This window comes from Cupressus sempervirens, chromosome 11, assembly GCF_028749045.1.
Source record: "Cupressus sempervirens isolate cs-2001-9-10 chromosome 11, ASM2874904v1, whole genome shotgun sequence".
NCBI classification, from domain to species: Eukaryota; Viridiplantae; Streptophyta; class Pinopsida; order Cupressales; family Cupressaceae; genus Cupressus; species Cupressus sempervirens.
In genome coordinates, this window is record NC_143128.1 from 106,635,820 (window position 1) to 106,659,929 (window position 24,110).

The 24,110-nt window shown below is 35.2% G+C and overlaps 1 protein-coding gene across 2 annotated transcripts in view; it reads left to right on the forward strand.

Moving 5' to 3' along the window:
• The window catches only part of LOC149528437 (transglycosylase), a 99,093-nt gene that overhangs the window by 11,899 nt on the left and 63,084 nt on the right, over window positions 1-24,110 (forward strand). Inside the window, exons 2-3 of one of the 2 annotated variants that reach the window (XM_089811881.1) lie at window positions 2,090-2,213; window positions 2,362-2,749. In XM_089811881.1, the coding sequence (XP_089668007.1) occupies window positions 2,573-2,749 (177 nt within the window). In that variant the 5' untranslated portion in view covers window positions 2,090-2,213; window positions 2,362-2,572. The remainder of the gene's footprint in view (window positions 1-2,089; window positions 2,214-2,361; window positions 2,750-24,110) is intronic. The other variant, XM_089811880.1, reaches the window with a different exon arrangement.

Below are 24,110 nucleotides of genomic sequence, written 5' to 3' on the forward strand. Positions count from 1 at the left end.
CTATATGCTTCTTTAGCTGAAGGGATCTTAGGGAAATCCATATTTTATTGGATATGCAGTTTCAAGTTTGACCTTTACTTACAAACAAAATTTTGCTTTGAATCTTCAACACCTAATTTAGATATTGAAATATAAAATGCATTTATATATTAATATCCTTGCAAAAAAAATTCTTGGCCTTGTCAAGATTGAGAGAACTTAATGTATGGGTGATCATCATTTTGAGTAGGATAATAAGTTTCTTTGAGTGCTTTTGTGAAACCATTCAATGTATCTACAAGTGTGTTTTACTCATTCTCATGTGTCAATTAGTTATTATTCAAACATTTCTTTAAGGATAAAGACACTTTTTAGAAGAGGAAATGTAATATTTTCTTGGCCAGAGAAATGATTAACTGCATATTATGAACACATTAGGTTTAGTTTGTTATTAACTTATTAATGAATTCTGCATCTATTTTTATTTCTAGCATAGGGATGCTTGGATTATCCCTTGTATGGCATATTGCCACCAAATTGTTTATGGGAATTGGAAGGAGTTTTGACCTGTTCAACGAGGAGCAAAAACCGAAAAAAATACTGCTCATTCATGTGGATGATTCTTGTTCAATTCTTTGAATTACCTTTACAATGTATCCTCTATCATTTTTTGGAGATTTTAAAAGTTGGTTTCAATAAAGAAAAATTGTCTCCCCCTAGATGTGCAGGAATGTATCATAAAGGGTCACGTGTCTCCATCTTAAACATGTTATAACCAAACATTGTGCAAGTGGCTACACAGATGAATATGAAGTTTAGATTTGCCATGATACCAATTAGAATATATGAAATATGTATGCTATGACACCATTGATTTGGGGCCTAGATGAAGACCCAACGGTGACCATCATCAAATGAGTTTATTATGGGTATGTCCAAAAAAATTATGGATGACGGAGTTTAAAGATGTACAAAATGCAATTGAACAAGGTAAGTAGAGAAGACAGTTGATAATATGTGTAAAACTATCACACCAAAGTTCTATTATGCAAGTTCTATACAATATTTGTGAGAATAGGTGTGATATCTATGTCTTGCTTTTCTAGATTATCTTTATCTAACTATAAAGAAATAATATATACATTACTATTTAGAAATGGGAGATAAAGCATTGGTTGAATTGTACCATTTCATGTCCATTTCACAATGGTTCACAATGGTTCACAATTGTTGAACAACCATGACAGATGAGTAAGGACTTGTTGACATGTGGGTGCTGAATGGGGCGAGTAACTTGTTGATGAGACTGTGACCAGTGTTGAGAAACACCCAAGATTTGTAGTGTTATCCAATGGCCTGGATCCTCATGGATTACCATTTAGAAAATAATTTTTCTTTGCTGAAACTCTAATTGATCTTAAACAAAAATGATGAATTAGGGAAAACTTAGGTCCATGACACACATGAAGGCTTCTTGATGCAGCAAAAATCATTAAAAAATCAGGATATGGTGCATAAAACTTCAATATAACTGTGTCCTTTTTTCATCTTAATTTAAGGTTAGTGAAATTCTGGAGTCAGTTTCATAGTGTTGTAATCTGTAATTTAGTTGTCTTCAAACATCTCATCTCAATGTTCTCCAGTATTTTTGTTTCTATTTCATTTCTTTTTTGTTTCAATTCAGGATGTCAAAGTGTTAAGCTGATTCTAGAGCTTTTGATTCTTGTATTCAAAGTTTTGTGATTTATAATTATAAATATAAAAAACCTCCTGAAAAATCCATGAATTTCAAGAAACATTGCATTGACGAAATTATAAGCCACCTTTCTTTTTATCTCTTTTCTCACTTTTGAGTTACAAGTTTTGTGATGTATAAAAACATATTGAAAAATCCATGAATTTCAAAGATACATTGCATCGAGAAAGTTATAAGCACACTGATGCCTTTTTCTTTTTCATAGGTCTCAAATCCATTATGTTTAACAAATGTAATCTCTGAATGCACTGCAATTTCATATTCATTTTTTTCCTTCAGTATCATTTATGAACATTTGGATGCTTTTGCAGTTTTGATTCTGATGAATGAATGTTTTCCTTTTATCTTTGGTAGTTTGGATCCCTACAAAATTTATAAAATGCATGAATATATTCCTTAAGTTGGGAAAACTCGGCTTATAAAGAAGGGAGAGTGGTGATGCAGAGGACCAGAGGGCCTTGTGCCACTTGGCTGAGAGGTTGAGGAGATCTATTAGATTCTTGCCATAAGCATATAACTTGCTGAAATTGTTGTTGTTGATAGTTGTAACATTTATGCACTGTGATCTGTACACATTTATTTATTTATTTTTTGACAGTTTTGGTAACTGTTTGTTGCTCTTGCAGCCAGGGCATGTAATAGCTGGCAAAGAAGATTGGAAGCAGATGAAAGACATCCTTTTTTTCCAGTGATGATTCCAGTAAATGGGTTCTTCTGATAGCTTTTCATTTCGGTCAGCTTCCATTGTATGCAAATGAACTTGTAGGTTCCATTGTTTGTCAAGCAAATCCCTCCAGTTATTGATTCTGGAGACTTATCATTGGCTGCTTTTTACAAATGGCGCCTAGCATCAAATTCTGGGATGATTGGGTTGATCCAGAAGACATGACAGCTATGTGGTCAATTCCAGAGGTACATAATGAATGGATTGGTGCTGGGGAGATACAGGGGCAGAAGGTTCATCTGTCTCGTAATCCAGATGGGCAACCTTGTATAACACAGACCGAAATGAAGGTAATGACTGTGTCAATACTATAATAAACAGACAATTACATCTAGTAATAGTTGCAACAGTAGGAAAATTGCATGTTTATATGGCCCATACAGAATCAACTTCTCCTGATTTAATTGTTTTATTTTGTACTTTTGTTATATTTAGTTCAAACTTTTTTTTGAGCCATTTCTAAATGGTGAAATTCTACTTTCTTGTTGACCAAAACAATTTGTACATTCTAGGCCAGTCTTAAGATACATGAACCTTGACTAGCTTGGTGACAGTGGTCGCTCTTCATGACATGTGGGATCTCTTTATGTTGGATCTGAACTTAAGAGTATAAATGTTAGGTTGTCCATGTGAAGTACACCCTGAAAAAGTCTTGAATGCTTTGGGTCTTCAATGGACCAATATCACTTGGAACAAGATAAAGGTTTGAGTTACTGATTGTGTCATGCTTATCATTGGCACTTAATTAGGGATAGTCATATTTTATCATTTGCATTCGAATCACCGATTTTAAGTATTGTATCTTTTTATTTCTTTTAATTGAGTCTGAGATGTACTAGCACATATAAACCTTTTTCATAACAATGGCACAAATTGTGATGTCAGAAATGTTTTCTATCTATAGGCGGTGAGCTACATCATATATGATAATTGTTTTTGCTAAAAGAAAATGTTCAATTAGCTTGTCTGTTTTTGATATTTAATATCTGTACTGAAGATGCAGCTGTTCATGGTGAACCAAATATTCTCAAGGTTGTGGAAGATGATGCAATACCTGAGTAATTGTAACATCCGGTTTCTCACTAACTAAATTATAGTCTAGAACTAACTGATTTCTATTTCTTATTCACAAGACAAGGTTTTCCAACAACTGTTTAAACTGAAGTAAATCTGATTACAATACTGAACTGTCAAGAATTACAAAAAGATAACAATAACCTCTAATTTACTTGATCAGCTGAAAGTAATTACTTAACCATTTCTATATTTCAATCAAACTAATTAATAGATATTCTTGAACGGAAATTCAGATTTAATTACATATGATCATCTAACTACCTTAACGTATTATCTATCTTTAAGTAAATGACTTTCAAATTGAAAAGAAATAATTAAACTTACAAGTGAAAAGAACATTCAGATAAATTTGTGAAGCTTCCTTTAATTAGTTGTCCAAGCTCTGACTTTGGTGAGAGGAGAAGCATTGACATAGGCTTAACCTCCCAACCGCGGACCATTACTTATCCCCACAGGTTCTAATTTAATAGAATGACCTTCCCTACCCCGAGGTTGGGCTTGGGATGTTCATTGATTCAGCCATCAGAGTATCCAGGTGGGTTGAGGTCCCAGTAGTTATTCGATGGAATAATTGAAGTGTTTGGACAACAACAAGATCAATTGTTCTGACAAGTCTACCTAATTCCACCCTGGCTAAGGATTTCAAAATGTGGGTTTACAACCCGATCTCCACCACTTAGCTTGACAACTTAATTCACATGTGGAACTTGCATGAGCTATCGTATTTATTAAATTATTATTATTTTTATCTGATATTATTCTTGTTTGTTACAGGCTCATCTACACCTCCTCACCATAATCAGGCCATCCATCCGGTGATTCCTTGGTGCCTTCAAATTAACTTTATTTGTATACTTCGCACCTTCTTCACCATATTCTAGCATTTAGCCTGGTGAACTCCTTGGTGCTCTCATTTTCAGTTATCAGACATTATATTAGAATACAAAATAATTAGAAAGATAGCTTAAGAGAGCTTCAGAAGTTATTCATTCAGATACTAAAAGAGTAGCAAACTTGAATGTAAACCATTGGTATAGGGCAGTTGACTGAAATTAGAGGATTATAAGAAGGATTGTAACTGATTGTGGTTTTTGTCTTACTTCAGTATATAAATAAAAGCAGACTTTTAAAAAGAGAATTCGTTTGGTCTTTAATTCTCTTTTGGTCTTTAACATAAGGAAGACGCCATGCTTGCAAGGAATATTGGTAACAAGGAACTTATAATGTTTGCCGACTCTGCATTAGTAAAGGTAAATAAAAGAAAAATAAAACATCTCCTTACATGACACACTATTACTGCAGTTTGAGAAGGCTTTCACTTGTCTCTAATCCGCTTCTTTGCTTTGAATCCCATGGTGAATGATATTGTTATGGATGCAAGTAAAAACAAAATCGGGTGCCGTTGACACAGTAAACTGAGCAAGGAATTTGATGAAGAAAATCGTGTATGAGAAGAAGGCCGGATACATGGTTGAATGCCGATACACGACAAAGGTTTGCATATATAAATTTGAGCTGACCTTACGGCTACCCAATAGTTACAAAGATCATACTCGAATCTTTAATCAATCGGCTAAAAAGAAAATAAAGAGGAGGGAAAAATTGAAAAGGAAGGAAGATGAAGAGTTTTTAAATAATTAATATTATTTATATTTGTTTTATTTTCTTGATTAAGTTTATAGGTACGTAATGGTAAGGTGACATTGTTGGATTAATGAATTTAATGTAACGGTGTCACTTTATAATTATTTACCTATGATCCAAGTTGAGAGAATAAAATAATATTTAAATGATATTATTATTTGATAATTTCTTAAAGGTAAAAACTTATGTTTATTTTGTATTGTTTTAATATATATTGTTTTTACTTATAGCTCATGCGGTTCCACCATGGAATATGTTGCCAAGTCCTAATGACCTTGCCAGGATGGTTTTTAGGTCAAACCTGTCATTTTTGATGACTAAACTTTATGACCATCCCCTTCCGATGACCTTGTTTCGCAATGCTTCCCCTCTCTCTCCGGTCTTCATCCTATAATCATTTAAAACACCATTCTCGCCAAAACATCAATTCAAGATTTATAAATTGTTAATTAAAATCATCATAATAACTGACTTGTTCATCATATATGTACAATGGCTACAATTGACTGACTCTATTTCACATGATCATGAATAAATTAATACAACGGCTAGAATTAACTAACTCAACTTCATATGATAATTAGATCGATACAACGGCTATAATTAACTACTTCAATTTCACATGAACACGAAGGAATAAGTATTGGCTATAACTAACATGTTATAACAACGGCTATAATGAACTAATTCAAATACACATGAACATGAAGAAATAAATTGGGTTCAATGGCTATAATTAGTTTAAAATTTTAGGGCAAAAATTGGGATGTAACAGTAATCTCAAGAATATATTTCTCTACCCATGCATGACTATGGTCTAGCATTTATCATTGAATAAAATTCCATTTCCATTGTTTTGAAGGTTGTTGTAACATGCAATTAATTTATGAAATGATAGTATAAAATAAGAACCAAAAGGAATTACAAGAGTTGTAGTAAAATCTAACATATAGAACATTTCTAATCATAACAGTACAATTTTTTTTAATAATAAAGAAATACAAATCAACATAACAATAAGTTATCATAAATCAGTTAAACAATTCTCAAAAGAAGTATAAGGTAGGGTTAGGATTTACCATGTCTCATGGGCTTGAAGTTTCTCATTCCAAGCTTTCTTGTGATCCAATGTAACTTTGGAGGGAAACTATCACCAGGTTTTTTCGCCCTGGAATGTCCCCTTTCTGATTTTTTACATCATATTTGCATTCTCTAATCAGATTTTTAAATTAAACAAACAACACTTAGAAAGATTATATAATTTCTCAAATAAACCCAAATTGGTTATGCCCGAAATAGAGCCGAAATTTTTTATAGCTTCACATATTATTGATAAATCTGAAAGTAGACATTTTTACAGAAATTTTGCCAGCATAACGGCCTAAAAAATGACATTTCCAGATCTGCAAAGAGTTTACACAGCAACTGCAAAAACGGAGGACAAATACAATGCTCTTCGGGTCCTCGAAAACAACAAAAAATAGCCCGAAAACACCATAAAACACTAACAATCTATCACAGAAGTAGAATCATGACCCAAGACATATATTCAGCTCTATTTTAACAGAAAAAAGGCTGCAGCCTCAAACTCCCATCCTTAGCCTTCTTGGAAACTTGCAAACTCCTGTCTTTAGGTCTCCTTCTCCACAGATTTGGCACCCTTTGAAGAACAACAAAGCAATGAGCAAAAATCAAGTTCTAGAATGACCTTGAAATGTCTCCAAACCCCTGTAAAGAGGGCATAACCTTAACTCTGACCAAGAGGGGTGAATAAGATATAATTTAATAATATTTAACATTTATTAATCTATCTATTTCCAAAAATTAGCCCCTTGTCCTAAAACTTTTCTTTTGACCTCGCCAACCTTGGCAAAAATTATTAATTTTTTAAATTATTTTGAAAAGGGAACATGACACACCCAACCACCAATCTACTGATCCCTGTTGCCAAACTTACTATTTGAAGTGGCCCAACCCTTTGTAGTGGTGTAAATAGGGTGACGAAATAAGTTGTCTGAATTTGGCAGATGTTCCTATACGACAAGTCAGTTATATAATATAGATTATCCTAACTAGTATGACCTTTGACTGGGCTATATATCTAGAACAATTGAACTCACTATCACTAACTTAACATAGTGTACCTCTGCCAAGGTTTGTAGTTGCCATCACGGTTAACCATGCAGTCAAGTTCATCACCCTTTCAGACTTAGGTTATGCATCTAATATACCCACCTCAAGGATTAGCTCATGCTCGCTTATGATTTGAGACTCAACTAGTCCCAACTTCAAATCTAGAGTACCTAATAATATTGAAGTCCCTCTAACATTCTCGGTGTTACATTTGTCAAGTATATAATTTCCAATAAACAATTTAATTGAGTATCCTGTAATGTTCCCATTTTCACCAGCATTGGAGTTTTAGGGATTAGCCTATTATTGTGATCCTTGTAGGCTAATTATTGTGGATAAAGGGTCTTCTGAGACAGTGGCTTGGCTTGGGAGGGTCTTGTCTTCTCCACAATTCAATAAGCTATAGGTTTGTCTTTTTTTGGCTTAGATTGGACTTCGTTTGGGCTTAGTTTTGTGTACTTACTATTTGTGGTAAGTCGGGTGTTGATTGAGATGAACCGTTTCTATTTTTGGAAAGTGCATTTGGTCACATGGAGAAATAATAGGTACGACTCCTATTTTAAATGATAAATATTTTGGGAGTTATTATATTTTTAGTGGCCAAATTATTGTTAAATAATTAAATGACTTATTATAAAGTTATAATTTAACTTTATAATTTCACTAAAGTTGAAGGTTGAGTTGTCATTGGAAAGAGCCATTTATTAATTAGTTAAGCCAAGTCAAGTGAAAGAATCTAATGGAAGCTTCTAATTAATGTTGTGTGGTGAAGCTTTCTGAGCGAAATTACATTTTGGCAATAAAATGGAATCTAGAGGTTATAGATACAAGCCCATTTGTTGAGAAAAATATGCTTGGATATTTATTTGCTTTTGTTGCCTTTCTGGCTTTTTCTGAGGTTCTAATTTTTGATGCCCTTGCTGAGGTATAAGGGTTTTGATGCGAAGAAGTGGTTTCTAATTCATAGCTGAGGTATTGTGAATTAGTTTCTGAGAATTGTTTTGAATCACTGATGAAGTATAGTGATTTAATTATATTTTGGGATATTGGTTGAATCTTCTCTATTACATTCTCTGTGGCTGAAGAGCGGTTGTTGGTTGGAATAATATAGTGTCTTCTCTTAGTGTATTGACTATGGTTGAGAGGACAATTCTATCTTGGAGAGTTTGGTAATTTACATTTCTGATTTCTAGTAATTTTTGATTTGGATTTCTCAAGGTTGGATGCTTGTGGTTTTGCTAGTGATAAAATCTTTATGTGATTGCAAGTGGGAATTGTAGCATAATAAGTTAATGAATAAATTCAGAATTTGATGTGAGCCATTTGTTGTTTCAGATTTAAATGTGCAAATTCACATGGCAGATTTATATATTAGTCCTTGATATTTATTTGAGCAATGTATAAGGCTAAAGTTAACGGAATTTGTGAACAATTGTTGCATTTTCCAATACCGTGTTTCGGAATATTAAATACCATATATTCAATGATAATTGGGTTGTCTTCCAAGTGTTTGCTGTAATGTCAAATCTCTGAATAAATGGTATTGCTAGAAGCATAACCAAACAGGTTTATTACAGTAGTATCAGAGCAATTTCTTGCCAGCCTGCAGGAATTGGGCTCAGTTTGATTGGTCCTTTGTTTTGGAGATTCGGTTTTCAACATTATAGATGGTGATAGGATGTTTGGTATTCATTATACCCGCAAAGGGCGTACTTCTCCATCTAGGGATGGAGAATCTGAGATACAAGGTATTGTGAAATAGTTGGCTGGTGAATCAAAATCACAAACGGATGACCTGACTGATTTCAATTCCTTGATTTGAGCAGAGCATGATATCACTTTTTTGAAGAGAAAAATGTGATGATATAGTTGCGGCTACAAATGCGCGGGACATTTCTTATGAGACACCACATGAGTTGGGTACAGTTATGGTGGAATGTGATGAGAATTCATATCAGGTTGAGTCAGATGATGCAGTTGTTGGCATGAGCTCCCAGGATCATGTATTTGATGGCGATGCAATAATAGTGAGAGTAGAAGCATGTGAGGATATTGTCATATTAGAAGCCACTTATGTGTCGGTTGAGCCATCTAGCGAGGAGTTTAGTAGTATGCATGTAGTGGTTGTAGATGTCTGCCCTTATGATAGCACACATGTCAATGATGATGAGGTGGGTGGTGTCGAGGCAAAGTCATGTTATAGTTCAGATTAGCACAGTGGTGAGGTTCACTTCATGGATAATCCTATATTTGACATGGATGCAATATTGTCTTATGACAATCCGCAATTTGAGGTTGATATTGATCACTCACCTAAGAGGAGTTGGACTCAGTTTTCACCATCTGCAGACTCGGTTCAGTTCTTTGTTGCGACAGTTGGTGATGTTCCTGTGACAACATATTATGACATGGCTATACCTATTATTGATACAATTGGCATGAGTGCAAATGGTTCTCTTGTAGCTACATCTTTTGCAGAAATTGTTGGTGGTGATCAGGATTCTATCCAATATATATTGTGGGTAGATACAGGGAATAAGAGGATGCACAGATCTTCTATGGAGTTGCCTTTTGGTGACATTTTGACAACTACATTATCAACACAAGTTTTGGGTGCTATGTTGCAGGACATGTGGTTGGTCATTATGATGTTGGTTTCTAGTTGGTTTAGTGCCGAAAGGGTTGTGACGCACTTCTTCATTGGGATCCAGGTGGAGGCTGGAGTTCACTGTGTTGCCAAATTGCTTGAGGACAAGCAATCTTGGGGAAGAAGGACTGTAATGTCCCCATTATTGCTAGCATTGGATTTTTAGGGATTAGCCTATTATTGTGATCCTTGTAGGCTAATAATTGTGGATAGAGGGTCTTTTGAGGTAGTGGCTTGGCTTGGGAGGGTCTTGTCTTCTCCACAGTTCAGTAAGCTACAGGTTGGTATTTGTTTGGCTCAGATTGGACTTCGTTTGGGCTTAGTTTTGTGTACTTACTATTTTTGGTAAGTCGAATGTTGATTGAGATGGACCCTTTCTATTTTTGAAAATTGCATTTGGTCACACGGAGAAATCATAGATTAAAATATCGCCGTTTTATTGCCGATAAGTGTGGCGAGATTTTCAACTTATCGCTGCGAGAAGTTGGCGATACATTGTCAATTTCTCGCGATAACTTGAACTTTTCTCATGAGTGATGTCCAATATAAACCTGCGGTTATAAAAAACAACATTTCATTGTTTCATTTGCTGCATTTGGCGTCTTGGGTGGAGGAGAAGGGTTTTGGAGCAGGACCTACATGTTTGGCATTGATTTATAGTGATTTCCGGCAGATTAGGAGCGGATTCAAAGCTCTTTCCAAGCAAATGGCCCCCTCCCTCTCCCATAGTTTTTACTAGAACTATTGGGATGGGGAAGAGGAAGATGTAGAGTTAGACTAGTTTCATATTGAATTGACATTTGTATTTGCTTATATTTTGACAAAGACAATTTGGTATTTACTATTTGTAGCTTGTTTCAAATAACAGAGTCTGTGACGACATTTGCATTCTATATGAGGATGTGATTTTGTTACTTATTGCATTTATATATATCTAGATCAGCTTGTTTGGTTTGTTTACTCATTGAATTTTGTGAAAAAAAAGCATTTTAAATTAAATTAAAGTCATTTTTTAAATTCCTGATATTTTCCTAAGAAGTTGCTGATTTCTCTCCGATATTTGCCTAGAATTTTTTTTTTTTTGGCCTTGCCGAGAAGTGGCAGAGACCAAGAAATTGAATTATGTGAGAAATAATAGGTGTACGACTCCTATCTCAGACAACATATTAAATTGATGAGTATTTTGGGAGTTATTATATTTTTAGTGGCCAAATTATTATTAAATAATTAAATGATTTATTATAAAGTTATAATTTAAATTTATAATTTCACTCAAGTTGAAGGTTGAGTTGTCATTGGAAAGAGCCATTTATTAATTAGCTAAGCCAAGTTAAGTGAAAGAATCTAATGGTTCTAATTAATGTTATGTGGCGAAGCTTCTTGAGTGAAGATACTTTTTGGCAACAAAAGGGAATCTGGAGGTTTTAAATACAAGTCCATTTGTTGAGAAAAACATGTTTGGATATTTATTTGCTTTTGTTGCCTTTGTGGCTTTTTCTGAGGTTCTGATTTTTGATGCCCTTGCTGAGATATAAGGGTTTTGATGCTGAGAAGTGATTTTTAATTCACGGCTGAGGTATTGTGAATTAGTTTCAAAGAATTGTTTTGAATCACTGCTGAAGTATAGTGATTTAGTTATATTTTGGGATATTGGTTGAATCTTTTCTATTGTATTCTCTGTGGCTAAAGAGTGATTGTTGGTTGGAATAATTCATTGTCTTCTCTTACTGTATTGATTGTGGCTGATAGGGCAATTCTATCTTGGGGAGTTTGGTAATTTACATCTTTGATCTCTGGTAATTTTTGTTTTGGATTTCTCAAGGTTGGACATTTGTGATTTTGTTGGTGATAAAATATTTATTTGATTGCAAGCGGGAATTGTTTGAAGCATACTAAGTTAATAAATAAATTCAGAATTTGATGTGAGCCATTTTTGTTTCAGGTTTAAATGTGCAAATTCACATGGTAGATTTATATAGTAGTCCTTGATATTTATTTGAGCAATGTATAAAGCTAAAGTTAACTTAATTTGTGAACGATCCTTGCATTTTCCAATACTGTATTTCAGAATATTAAATACCATATATTCAGTGATAATTGGGTTGTCTGCCAAGTGTTTGTTGAAATGTCAAATGTTTGAATAAGTGGTATTGCTAGAAGCATAACCAAACATGTTTATTACATATTCATGGCTGTTTAATAAACCAACTTGTTGTTACAACGGTTATATAAAATGATAATTTAGAGATTAGGTTGAATGGTCATAAAATATTTACTTTGCTTGTCAACATGGGTGAGTAAAGGGTTATGTGGATGTTTTTCTTCACTTTTTAGTAGCAGGTTTTCAAATGCAACTTTAGTGGTTCATTCAGATAGTTTTACTAGATTTATGTGAGCTCGTGAGCACCCAATGACTTCTCACCCTAGGGACCTTTTAATTGCAATGTGCTACTTTTCACCAGCCTCCTCCCCATATGCTATACATAATGGGCAGGAGGGGCCCCATTCATGGACCTATTTGACAACATTATTAGGTTTTCCAACTTGGGAGGCATTATTATCATCAATGACTTCAATGCATAGACTAGGGACTTGCAGACTCCATTCCATGATTGAACTCGGATCTAATGTATACCTCTTTGCTAATCCGACCTTCCTTTGGTCTCCAGAGGACAACATCCTACTTTGGGTCCTCTTACAAGATATGGCCATTTATTGCTTCAGCTATGCGAGTCATTTGATTTATTTATCTTGAATGGATTGCCCAACCTCATTGACTCCAAATCATTTATTTATTGGCCCCACTATGGTGCTGCAAGTTTTGTGGACTACACCCTTGCTAGCTCTCACATTCTTTCCTTCGGCTACTTCACCATCACCCGCCTTCCCCTTGCCGACCACACTGTCCTTTGCATCACCTTTTAGGCCCTCTCCTCACCTCCCCCTCCCCCCTCCACCCCCACTTGTCCCTATTGCCCCTCCCCCTCCACCTCTTCACCTCCCTCTCTCACCCTCCTTAGCGTTGACAAGGGGGACCAAAACTTCTTCCACACTCACCTTAGACGACTCCTTCCTCCTGATAACTTCCCTCATCACAAGACTCAGGAGTACTCCCTCCCAGTTTGATAGCCTCGCCATGTCCATTTAGAAGGTTGTCATTCTCTCTTTTCTCCATCACATCTCCCATTGGACCTCGTCCTTTGCCTGTAGGTGCCCTTGCCCCATGAACCATTGATATGATGATGACTGTAGATTGCAAGTTGCGCACAACCTCCACCTTCCATCCTTACTCCTTTAGACAACTAAAGGACTCCTACTGCCACTTCCTTTGCTACAAGAAGTGCCTCTTCATATCTTATCATAGCTGGTCCCTTTGGAACTCCCTCCTTCAATCCCCCAAAGCCTTAAGGAAAAAATTCTTCCCTCATAGATCCTCCCTCCATCCAACCTTAGACCACATCTCCTTAGTTTCCCACACCTCCACCCTCTATATTATTCCTGGGAAGCCCCCTTTCACTGTCATCTCCTGCCACTTCTCCCCCTATTGCAACCTTTTCACCTTCTCCAACATCAGCATGGCAGTTAGATCCATGAAACAATAGAAGAGCGAGAGAGGAGGAAGGGTTCTAGATGAAACTCCTCAAGCTTTTGGCATTATGATTGTAGGGCCTTTTCTCACATATTTTCTAAATATGTTGCTTGCACTGGGCTCCCCCCTCCTAGTCACATCACATCATCCATTTGAGACATAAGGTTAGATCGGCTCCAGATCCCAACAACTACAGGACCATCATGGTTAGGCATACTTTCTCTAAATTGTACGCCATAGTTTTCCATGACATTCTTTCCTGTGAGCTTGATCCAAGACATTAGGGCCAGGGGTCAAATGGGATTTAGCCTAGATTTTTAGACTGTGGACCACATCTCATTATTATTGAGGAAGTATGTCACTGCTCCTCGAAAATTTACTGTTACTTTGTGAATTTCTGCAAGGCGTTCAATTTCATCCCTAGGATGACCCTTTTAAGAGATTAGAGGATATTGGCATTTTGGCGGCTCTCTCGAGTGTCATAATGAGACTCTATGAGACCTTGGTTTGGTGCATCAGGACCCCCAAGGGATGTTTGACTTTACTCATGGCACCATTGGGGTGAAGTAGGGGTTCTCTTTGTCTCCCACTTTGTTTGGACTCTACATTGATGAGTTGGAGGAGTTTCTTCCGATGCACTCCTACCTGGTGATGATTGCTACTTACACTAGGTGTTGATATCTATCTCGCTCTTTGCGGATAATGTGATCCTCATGGCCTCCTCTCTCGAGGCCTTTAAGATACTTCTTGATAGCCTTGATTCTTTTTGCGGGCTTATGGCAGTTGACAATGAATTTGAGCAAGACTAAGGTGACGATCTTCAATTGTCTCAAGACCTCTTACCTCCACTTTTTGTTCCAAGGTGAGAGATCAAGATCATTTCCTTCTATACTTATTTGGGGTATAGGTTTTCGGGCCCTCAATTTAGTTAGCAACTGACAGTTCAAGTTCATGTCAACTCTTTGGTCGTTGTGAGAGAGTGTGCTTCAAGAACCACTTTCAGGACATCAGATCCAAGATGACTCTTTTGGTCACTTTGATTAGAACGGCTGTTCTATACGGTTTCGTAGTTTGGGGGCGTCCTTATTGGAGTCGGATTGGGTATTTGTAGACTAGGTCCAGGCTCTCTTGCTATTGGCATATTGTTAGATGTAGTTAGTATACCTCACACAAAATTTGTCCTTGCAGAGTTTGAGGTACATCTTTTCAGACTTGGTACTATTTTTAGTTTGGTTTGGTTCCTACATCATCTGCGGGGCTTTGTGGATTCCTTGGAGGGGTGACATAGATATTCATATCTAGCTTTCTGCACTTCAAAGGCCATTGCCTTCTCAGACCCTACTTGTCAAGTTTGCTTAGATGTCGGCTCTATTAGGGTCTTTTGGTATTGACATTGATTGCCTTCCTCTTTTCAATTGCTCCTTGGATGCCTCGTCTCATTTGTTGCCCTCCCGACATGAGTTGAATAAGCATATCAGGACAAACTTCTACAAACAGTATATTTATACCACCTGGACCTGTTCCCTTGGGGGACTTTCATCCTAAGATGGCATTCAATGCCAAGCATTTTCTCGAATCACAAGATGAGATTATTGTCTGCCCCACGTAGTTGTCTCATGGCTGGTCTCACGCTCTTTGTATCTGGTATAGGAGGACCTAGTTATATGGAGAAACTGGGTGACAAGGTCACTATGCTGTCATTGTCATGTAATTGTTTTAATGCAATGTGTATTGAATGTATTTGATCCATTTGTAAGGTTATGAAGCCATTGATGTAATAGGGTCATTAAAAGTCCTAGGTTGATCCTATTGGTCAAATGTGAACCATGACTTCTGGAAGGGTAGATGATCCTGTCAAATGTTGTAAAAGGTCCATTTAAATGAGTTTGAATGATTTGTAAGTGTCTTAGGTGGAGAATATGTCATATGGTGGCAAAAGGTTTAAAAAGTGTAAAAGTTGCTATTATGCAACTTTGCAAAATTGGAAATTATGCAAATATTACACTTGATGAGTTGGTAACTGATAAGTGGAAGGTGAAGAGGTTTCTTGTAGCTATTTGATAGTCTCATAAAAGAACATGCAATGGTCTTTTTTGGAGGGTGAAGGCAGATTAGAGGGCAAAATGTAAAGTTAATACTTGAAAACCCTCGAGCTGCCCTACTGCAGTTAGTGTACAGTCATGGTAGAAAAGAGTTTTAATGTACTCCAATGATTGGAAATTAAGTGAGGAAGGTGACAATGTAGTCCCAAATCATTTTGTAACATTTATTTGGTAGAAACAAATGAAGCTTGGTTTCTTTTGTCTTAAATGCATTCTCTATTTGGTTACAAACTGGTTTTCTTAGTCTCAATCAATTTTTGTTGCATGCATGGATATGTATGACCTCAAATATGCATTGAATCTATAGAAGGACTAAATTACTTCATTCTGAATGTGATTAGAGGAATAGTCATGACCGATGAGAATAGATCAAGAGGATTTTGTTAAGTTGCTGAGAAACCCCCATTTCCAGACTTGCTGTCAAGGGTTTGTTTGTATCTTTTGTTTTTGTCATCGAAATGAAATGAAACTATGGGAGTTTAAAGGAGATTCAAAGCCCTTTAAAATGATGTTGAGCCCATGGGCAGAGATCTTTGCATGTGAGAAAAACAATGAGCTTTTGATGATTGTTGTTGAGAACCTGTAATTTGCAATAGTAGGAAAAAGGTCTCGGTGCAAAGTTCATAAAATTGAATTGCACTATTGGATTTCTTTGAGATTTGGATATGTTTTTCCAAACCTAATTATGAACAGTCTAAGAGGAGCAATTCTCAATATTAGCAATGGTTAGAAGTTACTGGAGTCTGAGTTGGGTATTATGTAACTGCCAACAACAGTATTTTGGCATCACAGTATTGTTCATTGTTTGCATTTTACAACCCTATTTTATAGATTTACATAGTATTATGGAATCACGGTTTACTTTAAAGATTGAATGTAAATGGATTGATATAGGGCGCTTACCAAAGGGGGAAGAACAAATAGACCTATTTGTACTTTAGTGATGGTTATGTGTTGAATGTTGAACAGTTAAGTTATTTTTATGCCTGATTTAATATGAATGAGTTGCATGTTACCATGAATGAGATGTGGTTGATAAAAGTGGTTACAAGATGAGTTAAGAATGATTTGATGAAGGGTAACGCTTGAGATAAAGTCAAGATATGCTGCATGTTGCAGGATGAATGTGGTTTAGAACACCTAGTGAATTGTTGAGAAATGAAGGGAACATAAAGGAATGAGGTAAGATGAATTAGTGTTAATGACTCTAATTAAGGATTGAATATAGATATGGACTCTGACCTTAATCACTAGGTTCACCGAATTTTCAGCTTTAGGTTCAAAATTCAGCGAATCCATAGAACACAAAGGAATGAGGTAAGATGAATTAGTGTTAATGACTCTAATCAAAGATTGAATATAGATATGGACTCTGACCTTAGTCACTAGGTTCACCGAATTTTCAGCTTTAGGTTCGAAATTCAGCGAATCCATAAAACATGAAAAAAGTTTGCTAAAATTCAATAGAAAGTTTGTGTGGCAGCAGTTTGGTTGTCGTTTTTTTGGAAACATATTTCATTCAAAGTTGCATGGATACAGATACAGATACAAATACAGATACGGTATTGGGTATGGATACGGCCATTTTTTAAGACCACCAATATGGATATGGCTGGACAAAACATTAATAAATAACACATGCACATATATTTAACATAGTTTTTAAGTTATTATAGGAGGTTTTCATTACTTTAAAAGCAATATTGACACATAAATATTTACAAGTTGATTTATCACTTCACAATATGTAAACATAGCAGAGTTGCATTAGAAGATAACCAAAAAAAAATGGGTTGGTGAAATAGAAAAACATTTTATTTGTCTTTTTCATTTGGTGCATGCTTTGTTTAAGCCATTTAAAAAAAAATTTACTTTATTAGAGTTTTTTAAAATCAAATTTGGGAAGATTAGCATCAAATCTTTTAAAAAATCAAATCCCATAGTATTTGGCATGGTTGGAAAATCAAGGTTTTTTGGGCAGACATGGGTACAATATTCGTTATGTATCCGGGCAGTATTGGATACGTTTCCAAATTGGATACGGAGATACGTGTGCCCAAGGAGGGACAAAGGAGTTTTCGGCAACTCTGATTTCATTACAGCATTATTTCAGATTTTTGGCCAAAAAAACTTACAAATGAACCTCCCTTGAAACTGCATCAATTTTTGGAAGGCATCTAACATCTGCAACTCACATCTTAAATCGTCGCTGTTCGCCTTCTCCATTGGTCGTCCGTGTTTAGTGTTCGGTGGCTTTTGGTCTGTTGTCTCACCTGTTGTAGGTCATTACCAATGGCAACAACATTTACCAAGTCCTGACAACCTCGTGGCGGCAAGAACTATTAGCAAAGTCCTGGCAGCAATTTTCCATTTTATTTTTAGGTTTCTATAGTTTATGTTTATATTATATGTATGTTTATAAAAAATTTAAATAATAATAAGTATATTTACTATATTCGAGTTTTTCTAAAATCAATTTGGTACATTTATTTATTTTTTAATTTATTATTTATTATTATTTTAAATGAAATAATAAGTATAATAATTTTGTTTACCTTAAGAAAAATTTAAATAATAAGTATATTTATTTAATTAGAAAAACTTTAGTATCCTATGTATATTTTATTTATTTTTTACTAGTAAAATATTAATTGTCGGTATGTTTTATTATGATTAATTTATTATTTATTTTTTCAAAAATTTTAAAAATTATATAAGTCGATTTTAATTTTGATATTTTTCCAATTTTTTTGGACTTGCTGAACTTCATAGTTGTTAAAGTCGAACTCGAACTCAAACTCAAACCTCGTGACTTAGATTGTGACCTTATGAGAACTATTAATATGTTGTTTAAAGAGTAAAGTGCTATGGAATTGAATTAGACTAAGGGAATGCTTGTGGACCAAATATGGTAACTGATTGGAAGAATGGTTTAGGCCTTGGTGGAGACTTGGTTATAAAGTTCATATGATGAAACCTAATGGTTGACCATGAATGCTTCTGTTATGCAGCCTTGTGAGAAAGGTTGAGTGGGTCATTTAAGGATCCTAAGGGAAAGTTTTAGTGTCTCTGCATCAATATCTCTCTTAGTTCTTTCAGAATTGGTCTCCATCAGCTCCGCATTCAAAATGACCACCATTTGGATAGGGAGGATAGGACTTGTCAGCTTTGTGACTTGGACGTGGCTGAGATAGAAGCTCACTTCATTTTCCACTGCCACATATACTATGAGATTAGAGGGAGATTTCACTGCTTATTTCGGGAGGCATAGTCTCTTGTGACTTTTTCATGTACATAGGCTAGAGATGCCTTTTGCTCTACCTATAGGAGACACAGAGACTCTGAGACCACACCTTGCAGCAGCTCTTCCTCTGGAGGTCCTAGTTCAACCAGCTTATCACCTCCTTTTTCACGGTGGTTTCCCCCATCCATAGTAACAAGCATGCCCCAGATCCCCAGTTTGGGTTTAAGAGAGCTGTGAGACAGCACAAATCTACTTCCATTCAGCAGTGGCTTTCTTCTACTAGTGTTGTCAGAATCTCTCAGAGATGGCTTGGGATCTCCTCTCCAATGGCCTATCCATTGATTCTTGATTTCTTCCTAGTGGATTGGACTAGCTAGTGGGCGGGGTAGCCTTGTTTGACGACTCTTTCTTACTTTGGGTGTTTAGTTGTTTGTTTGGTTATTTGGTTTCTTGCCGTTCGCTTGTTTCCTCTAGAGACTGTTTGGTGCTCCTGCTTTGTACTGGGTTGCTGCTTTGTTTCTGGCAGTCCCTTAGACCCTTTGTTGGTGCCTTGTTGGACATCAATTTTTTTATCTTATCTTTATCTTGTCTTATGCATTTGTGAATGTGCTATATCTGCACCCTTTCATGTGTACATGCAGATATGACATGAACAGTGCAATATGTTATTTTTAACCTTATACCATGACCCACTGCCCACACAAGTTGAGTCACATGAAGTTATTAATAGCAATGAAGGACAAAATGAAGATAAGCTCCTAATTAATAATTTTCGGCTTCACGGCCCTAAACTAATAGTGAGGTCATATTGAAAGAATGGTATACATTTTTAATGATAAACAATAATTGACTGAAATAAAATTATAATTCAGAATTGTGAGGCTTTTAACATAGTTCCTTAAATCCTTAAAGAAGTACAGTGCTTTTATTTCTGCAACCAACTAGGAGTGAAGAGAACAAGAAAATCTGCTAGGATTTGAATGTAATCTATTAAAAATTCAAATATTTAATAAAGTGTAGGGCTGTTAAATTCTACAGCCAACTAGGAGTGAAGAAAATACGAAAACTTGCAGAGGTTTGAGTGTAATTTTCTTAAATCTTTTAAAAAGTATAGTGCTGTTAATTCTACAGACAATTAGGAGTGAAGAGATTTTGGAGAATCACTATGGCTTGAGTTTAAACTCTTAAAAATTCAAGAGGGTATAGTGCTGTGAATTTCTAAGCCACTGGAAATGCAAACAATGCTGTGACATTCCCCTTTTGAGCACAAGTTCGTTTCTACTAAATCTGATTAAATTTTTTATGCTTGCTATATGCATAACATCAACAAAATAATTGCTACAAAAAATTGGAGTAGATTTTGATAGAAAACCTTTTCTTCTTTAACTTTAATAACCCAACTCCAAATTGGAATGCACTATTAAGAAGAATAGAAGACGAAAATACATCCATTTTAAAGATTGAAGACCAACGGAACCATTTCCTTTTTATCTCTATTTTTTTTAAACTCACATTCTAGAGAAATGCTATAATAAGAAGAAATAATGGTGGAGCAAAGGCAGCCATTTTTGTGAAGTTGTGAAGGATTTGAGGAAAAGACCAGCTAAAAAACCCTTATCTATGCCAATTCCTCTTGCAGTCGCTTCTTCCTACTCACACCATTTCTTTGCTTATGCATTTTTCCTTTGTTACCACCATGTATATCCTTAAATAAAAGAAAAAACCCAATGTTTTTATAGCTTGCACCCACCCTATTTTCCTTTCATTGTAAATGCACGAGTGTGTTTTTCTTCTTTTTTATTTTTTATTTTCCAGCTAATTGTCTTGCCTTTGTTCATATTATTCCAAAAAGGTTTGAATACCATGTAAACTTTGGGAAATTTATTTCTAAGCATTTTTATATAGAATGTTAACCAAACATTTCATTAAAGGAATTTATAATGTAATTAATTGAGATGGGGGTTTTAATTTGTATAAGGGCTATAATTAAATGTTAACCAATTATATATATCTTTATATATTTTAATAATAAAATGTTAACCAATTATATATATCTTTGTATATTTTGATATTTACAATATATATATATATATATATAGTGTATTTTTTTATTAAGTACATTGTAACAGACGAATTTGCTAATCTAAAAACATAAAGCTATAATCTGAATTAAAGCAGATATGAAAACAATACTTCAAACCAAATTACCGAAGTAAACATCTTTAATTCCATTTCGTGTGAAATTAACTAAATGAACAACCAACTGAAATAATTGATTATAATAACAAAAGAACTTAAATCATTACCATCAATTCTACAATATTCAATAATTACAAGAGAAAGTAAATGCATAGAAACGAATGGTAGAAGAATATACATAATCTAACTGAAGAGTGTCATAATTGTTGTGCAAGCCTCGGCTTTCGGATAAGAGGAGAAGCATTAGCTTAGGCTTAACCTCCCAACCATGGACCTCATCAATCCCCACACAATCTTTTGACAAGAAAGTCTCTTCCTACCGCTGGGCTAGGCTTGGGGCACTATTAGTCCAGCCATCTGAGTTGTATCTGTGTTTAGAATGTCCACTCAGTAATAGATGGGCATGTCTGATTAACAGGCTCCACCGACATCATGTTATCTATAGAAGACAAGCATGCCTTTAACGACCTTGGCCAAGGTTTTAGGTGGGTTTATAATACTCGATCACCACTGCTCGACTTGACAACAGGGTAAGTAGATTGGATATGCATGAGCTTATTGGATAGTTCTTAAAGTTTGAGTTATCATATCAAATCTGATTCGCATTCCTTGTTTTTGCAGAGCTTCCTTTCTACCTCTTCACCCTCTTTCTTGGCCATCCAGCTAGGGTGAGTCCTTGGTGTTTGTTTATTAATAAAATCAATTCATTTGCTGAAACTCAGCTAAGAGAAAGTTGATAATTTATTACTGGCACGAAGCCGTCCTTTTGACTCAAGGACTTCTCTCAAAAAAATCAGAGAACTATATTTCAGAAATAAAAGACAAGTTGATTCGAGAATAAAAACATAAACATTGCATATTCATTCTGTTTTAGATTCAAACATGGTTAGATTTAAAGGTAAGCTTGATCGAATGAACTATTCATTAGTCATCTTTTACTTCACAGTCATGCATTGAGGAAATAACATTGGCAATCCTTAAAACCCACTTGCATCTAGATTTCAGATGCAATATATATACCAGATAAGAGAATAGAAGTAATCCACATAACCTGATCAATGACGGAATGAATTCAATTAATCCCGACTGGCTTGTTCTCAATGATTTGGTTTGCCAAAACGAAGGTCTGATATAGAGTTCCTCGTCAAAAGAAACAAGAAGCTTAGTTTCACTTTCAATATCGGGGGTCGTATAGGAGTAAGAACACGAAAGAAAAGAAAAAGAGGAGAGTAGTATTGATGTTAAGTTGAAAGGAATGTAGTCAAAAATATATGTCTATGCAAGAGAAGGCTTGAACTAAAGCCATGGCTCAAGATGACAGTTATAAACAAGAACATCGGCTTCTTGGTTCACCGATTCCAAAAGAAAGAAATACCTCCAAGTGTACTCATCGTCCCTCACAGAGACTTATCACTAAAAACAGAATTCGAAGGACTCATTAAAATAAGAATTTATATATATAAAATTTTCTAATGATGTCATCATATTATTATTGTGTCCAAGGTCATATCTATTAGGATACGCATAACTATATATGTGCATAATTTAGAGAATTTATTTTATCTTCATGTCCTCAATATATATATATATATGTATGTATGTATACGTACGTTAATAGAGATGAGCTTGGATAATTTAACACCATAGTGGCATCATACCTTTATACATATGTGCATTTATATATATTTATAATGAAATGATGAGGATGCCAACATAAATCATCAAAGGTACGAATTTTGGTTATGTTTAAATATTTATATATTTTATATGTTATCCAAGTAGCTCATGCATGACCAATGTATGTACCCTATTATGTAGTCGTAGGTCCTTACCAAGGTAGTTAGAGGTCATACTTGTTGATTGGATAAATAAACTAAAGTAGTGCCCCATTCCGTAGATCCCGTTAAGCAATGCTTTCTCCCTTTCGTCTGCTCCTGCAACCCTGTGCAACATTTTCCACAATAATAAGTTCTTCATGATAAATCCATACCAACATATAACACAGATAGTTTCAAAGAAAATAGTTAACTACCATCATTCAGTAAACAAGCATCTGCTAACTACCATCATTAACATATGACAATTAATGGCTAACTTTAATCATCAATAAGCAATTATACATAATAATTGATAATAACCGAATTCATATGAAACAACGGTTAAATATAACTACCCCTTTCACACGAGCAAGGAAAAACAATATTTTTTAACTAATCATCATAACGACTATAATTAATTTTTAGATAGGTCAAAATTTTGGGATGTAACATACATTATAACAATAATGCAAAAAGGATTGTTACCTTACATCTTAATAAAGAAAAAGACTAGCCAAAGGTCTAGACCAAGACGTAAGGTCCTGACTCCTAACGACAAGGATACTATCAACTCAAATACTGATGAAGTAAAAACTAGGGTTCTAGTCAACTCCAATAACTATTCTTAGTATCAATCTCAACTTCGTCATAATTTACCAGCTCAAAGATTCAGCCAGAGGTCCAGACCAAGCCATAAGGTTGCTAATGACAAGGATACTATCAACTCAACTACCGATGAAGTAAAAACAACTAGGGTTCTAGTCAACTCGATTAACTAGACTTAGTATCAATTTTCAACTTAGTCATAACTTACTAGTTCAGAGATTCAGCCAGAGGTCTAGACCAAGACATAAGGCCCTAATGCCAAGGATATTGTCAACTCGACAACTAACGAAGTAAAATCAACTAGGGTTTTGGTCAACTCCACCAACTAGAGTTACTATCAATCTCAACTTAGTTATAACTTACTAGTTCGGAGATTCAGCTAGCTTAAGGCTGACGACCATATTTGCTTCCCATGCATGGTGATACTTTCCCTCCCTCCTTGAAGGGTGATTCTCTTTTGCAACCACTCAGTCAAGAACTCTAGTTAGTCCGAAATCGTCATATCGATCATAACACGTGTGAATTAAATCAAATTCTAACTCTAGATTATGAAAATAACATAGTACCATTTCTCTCATACAATCTGGACTACT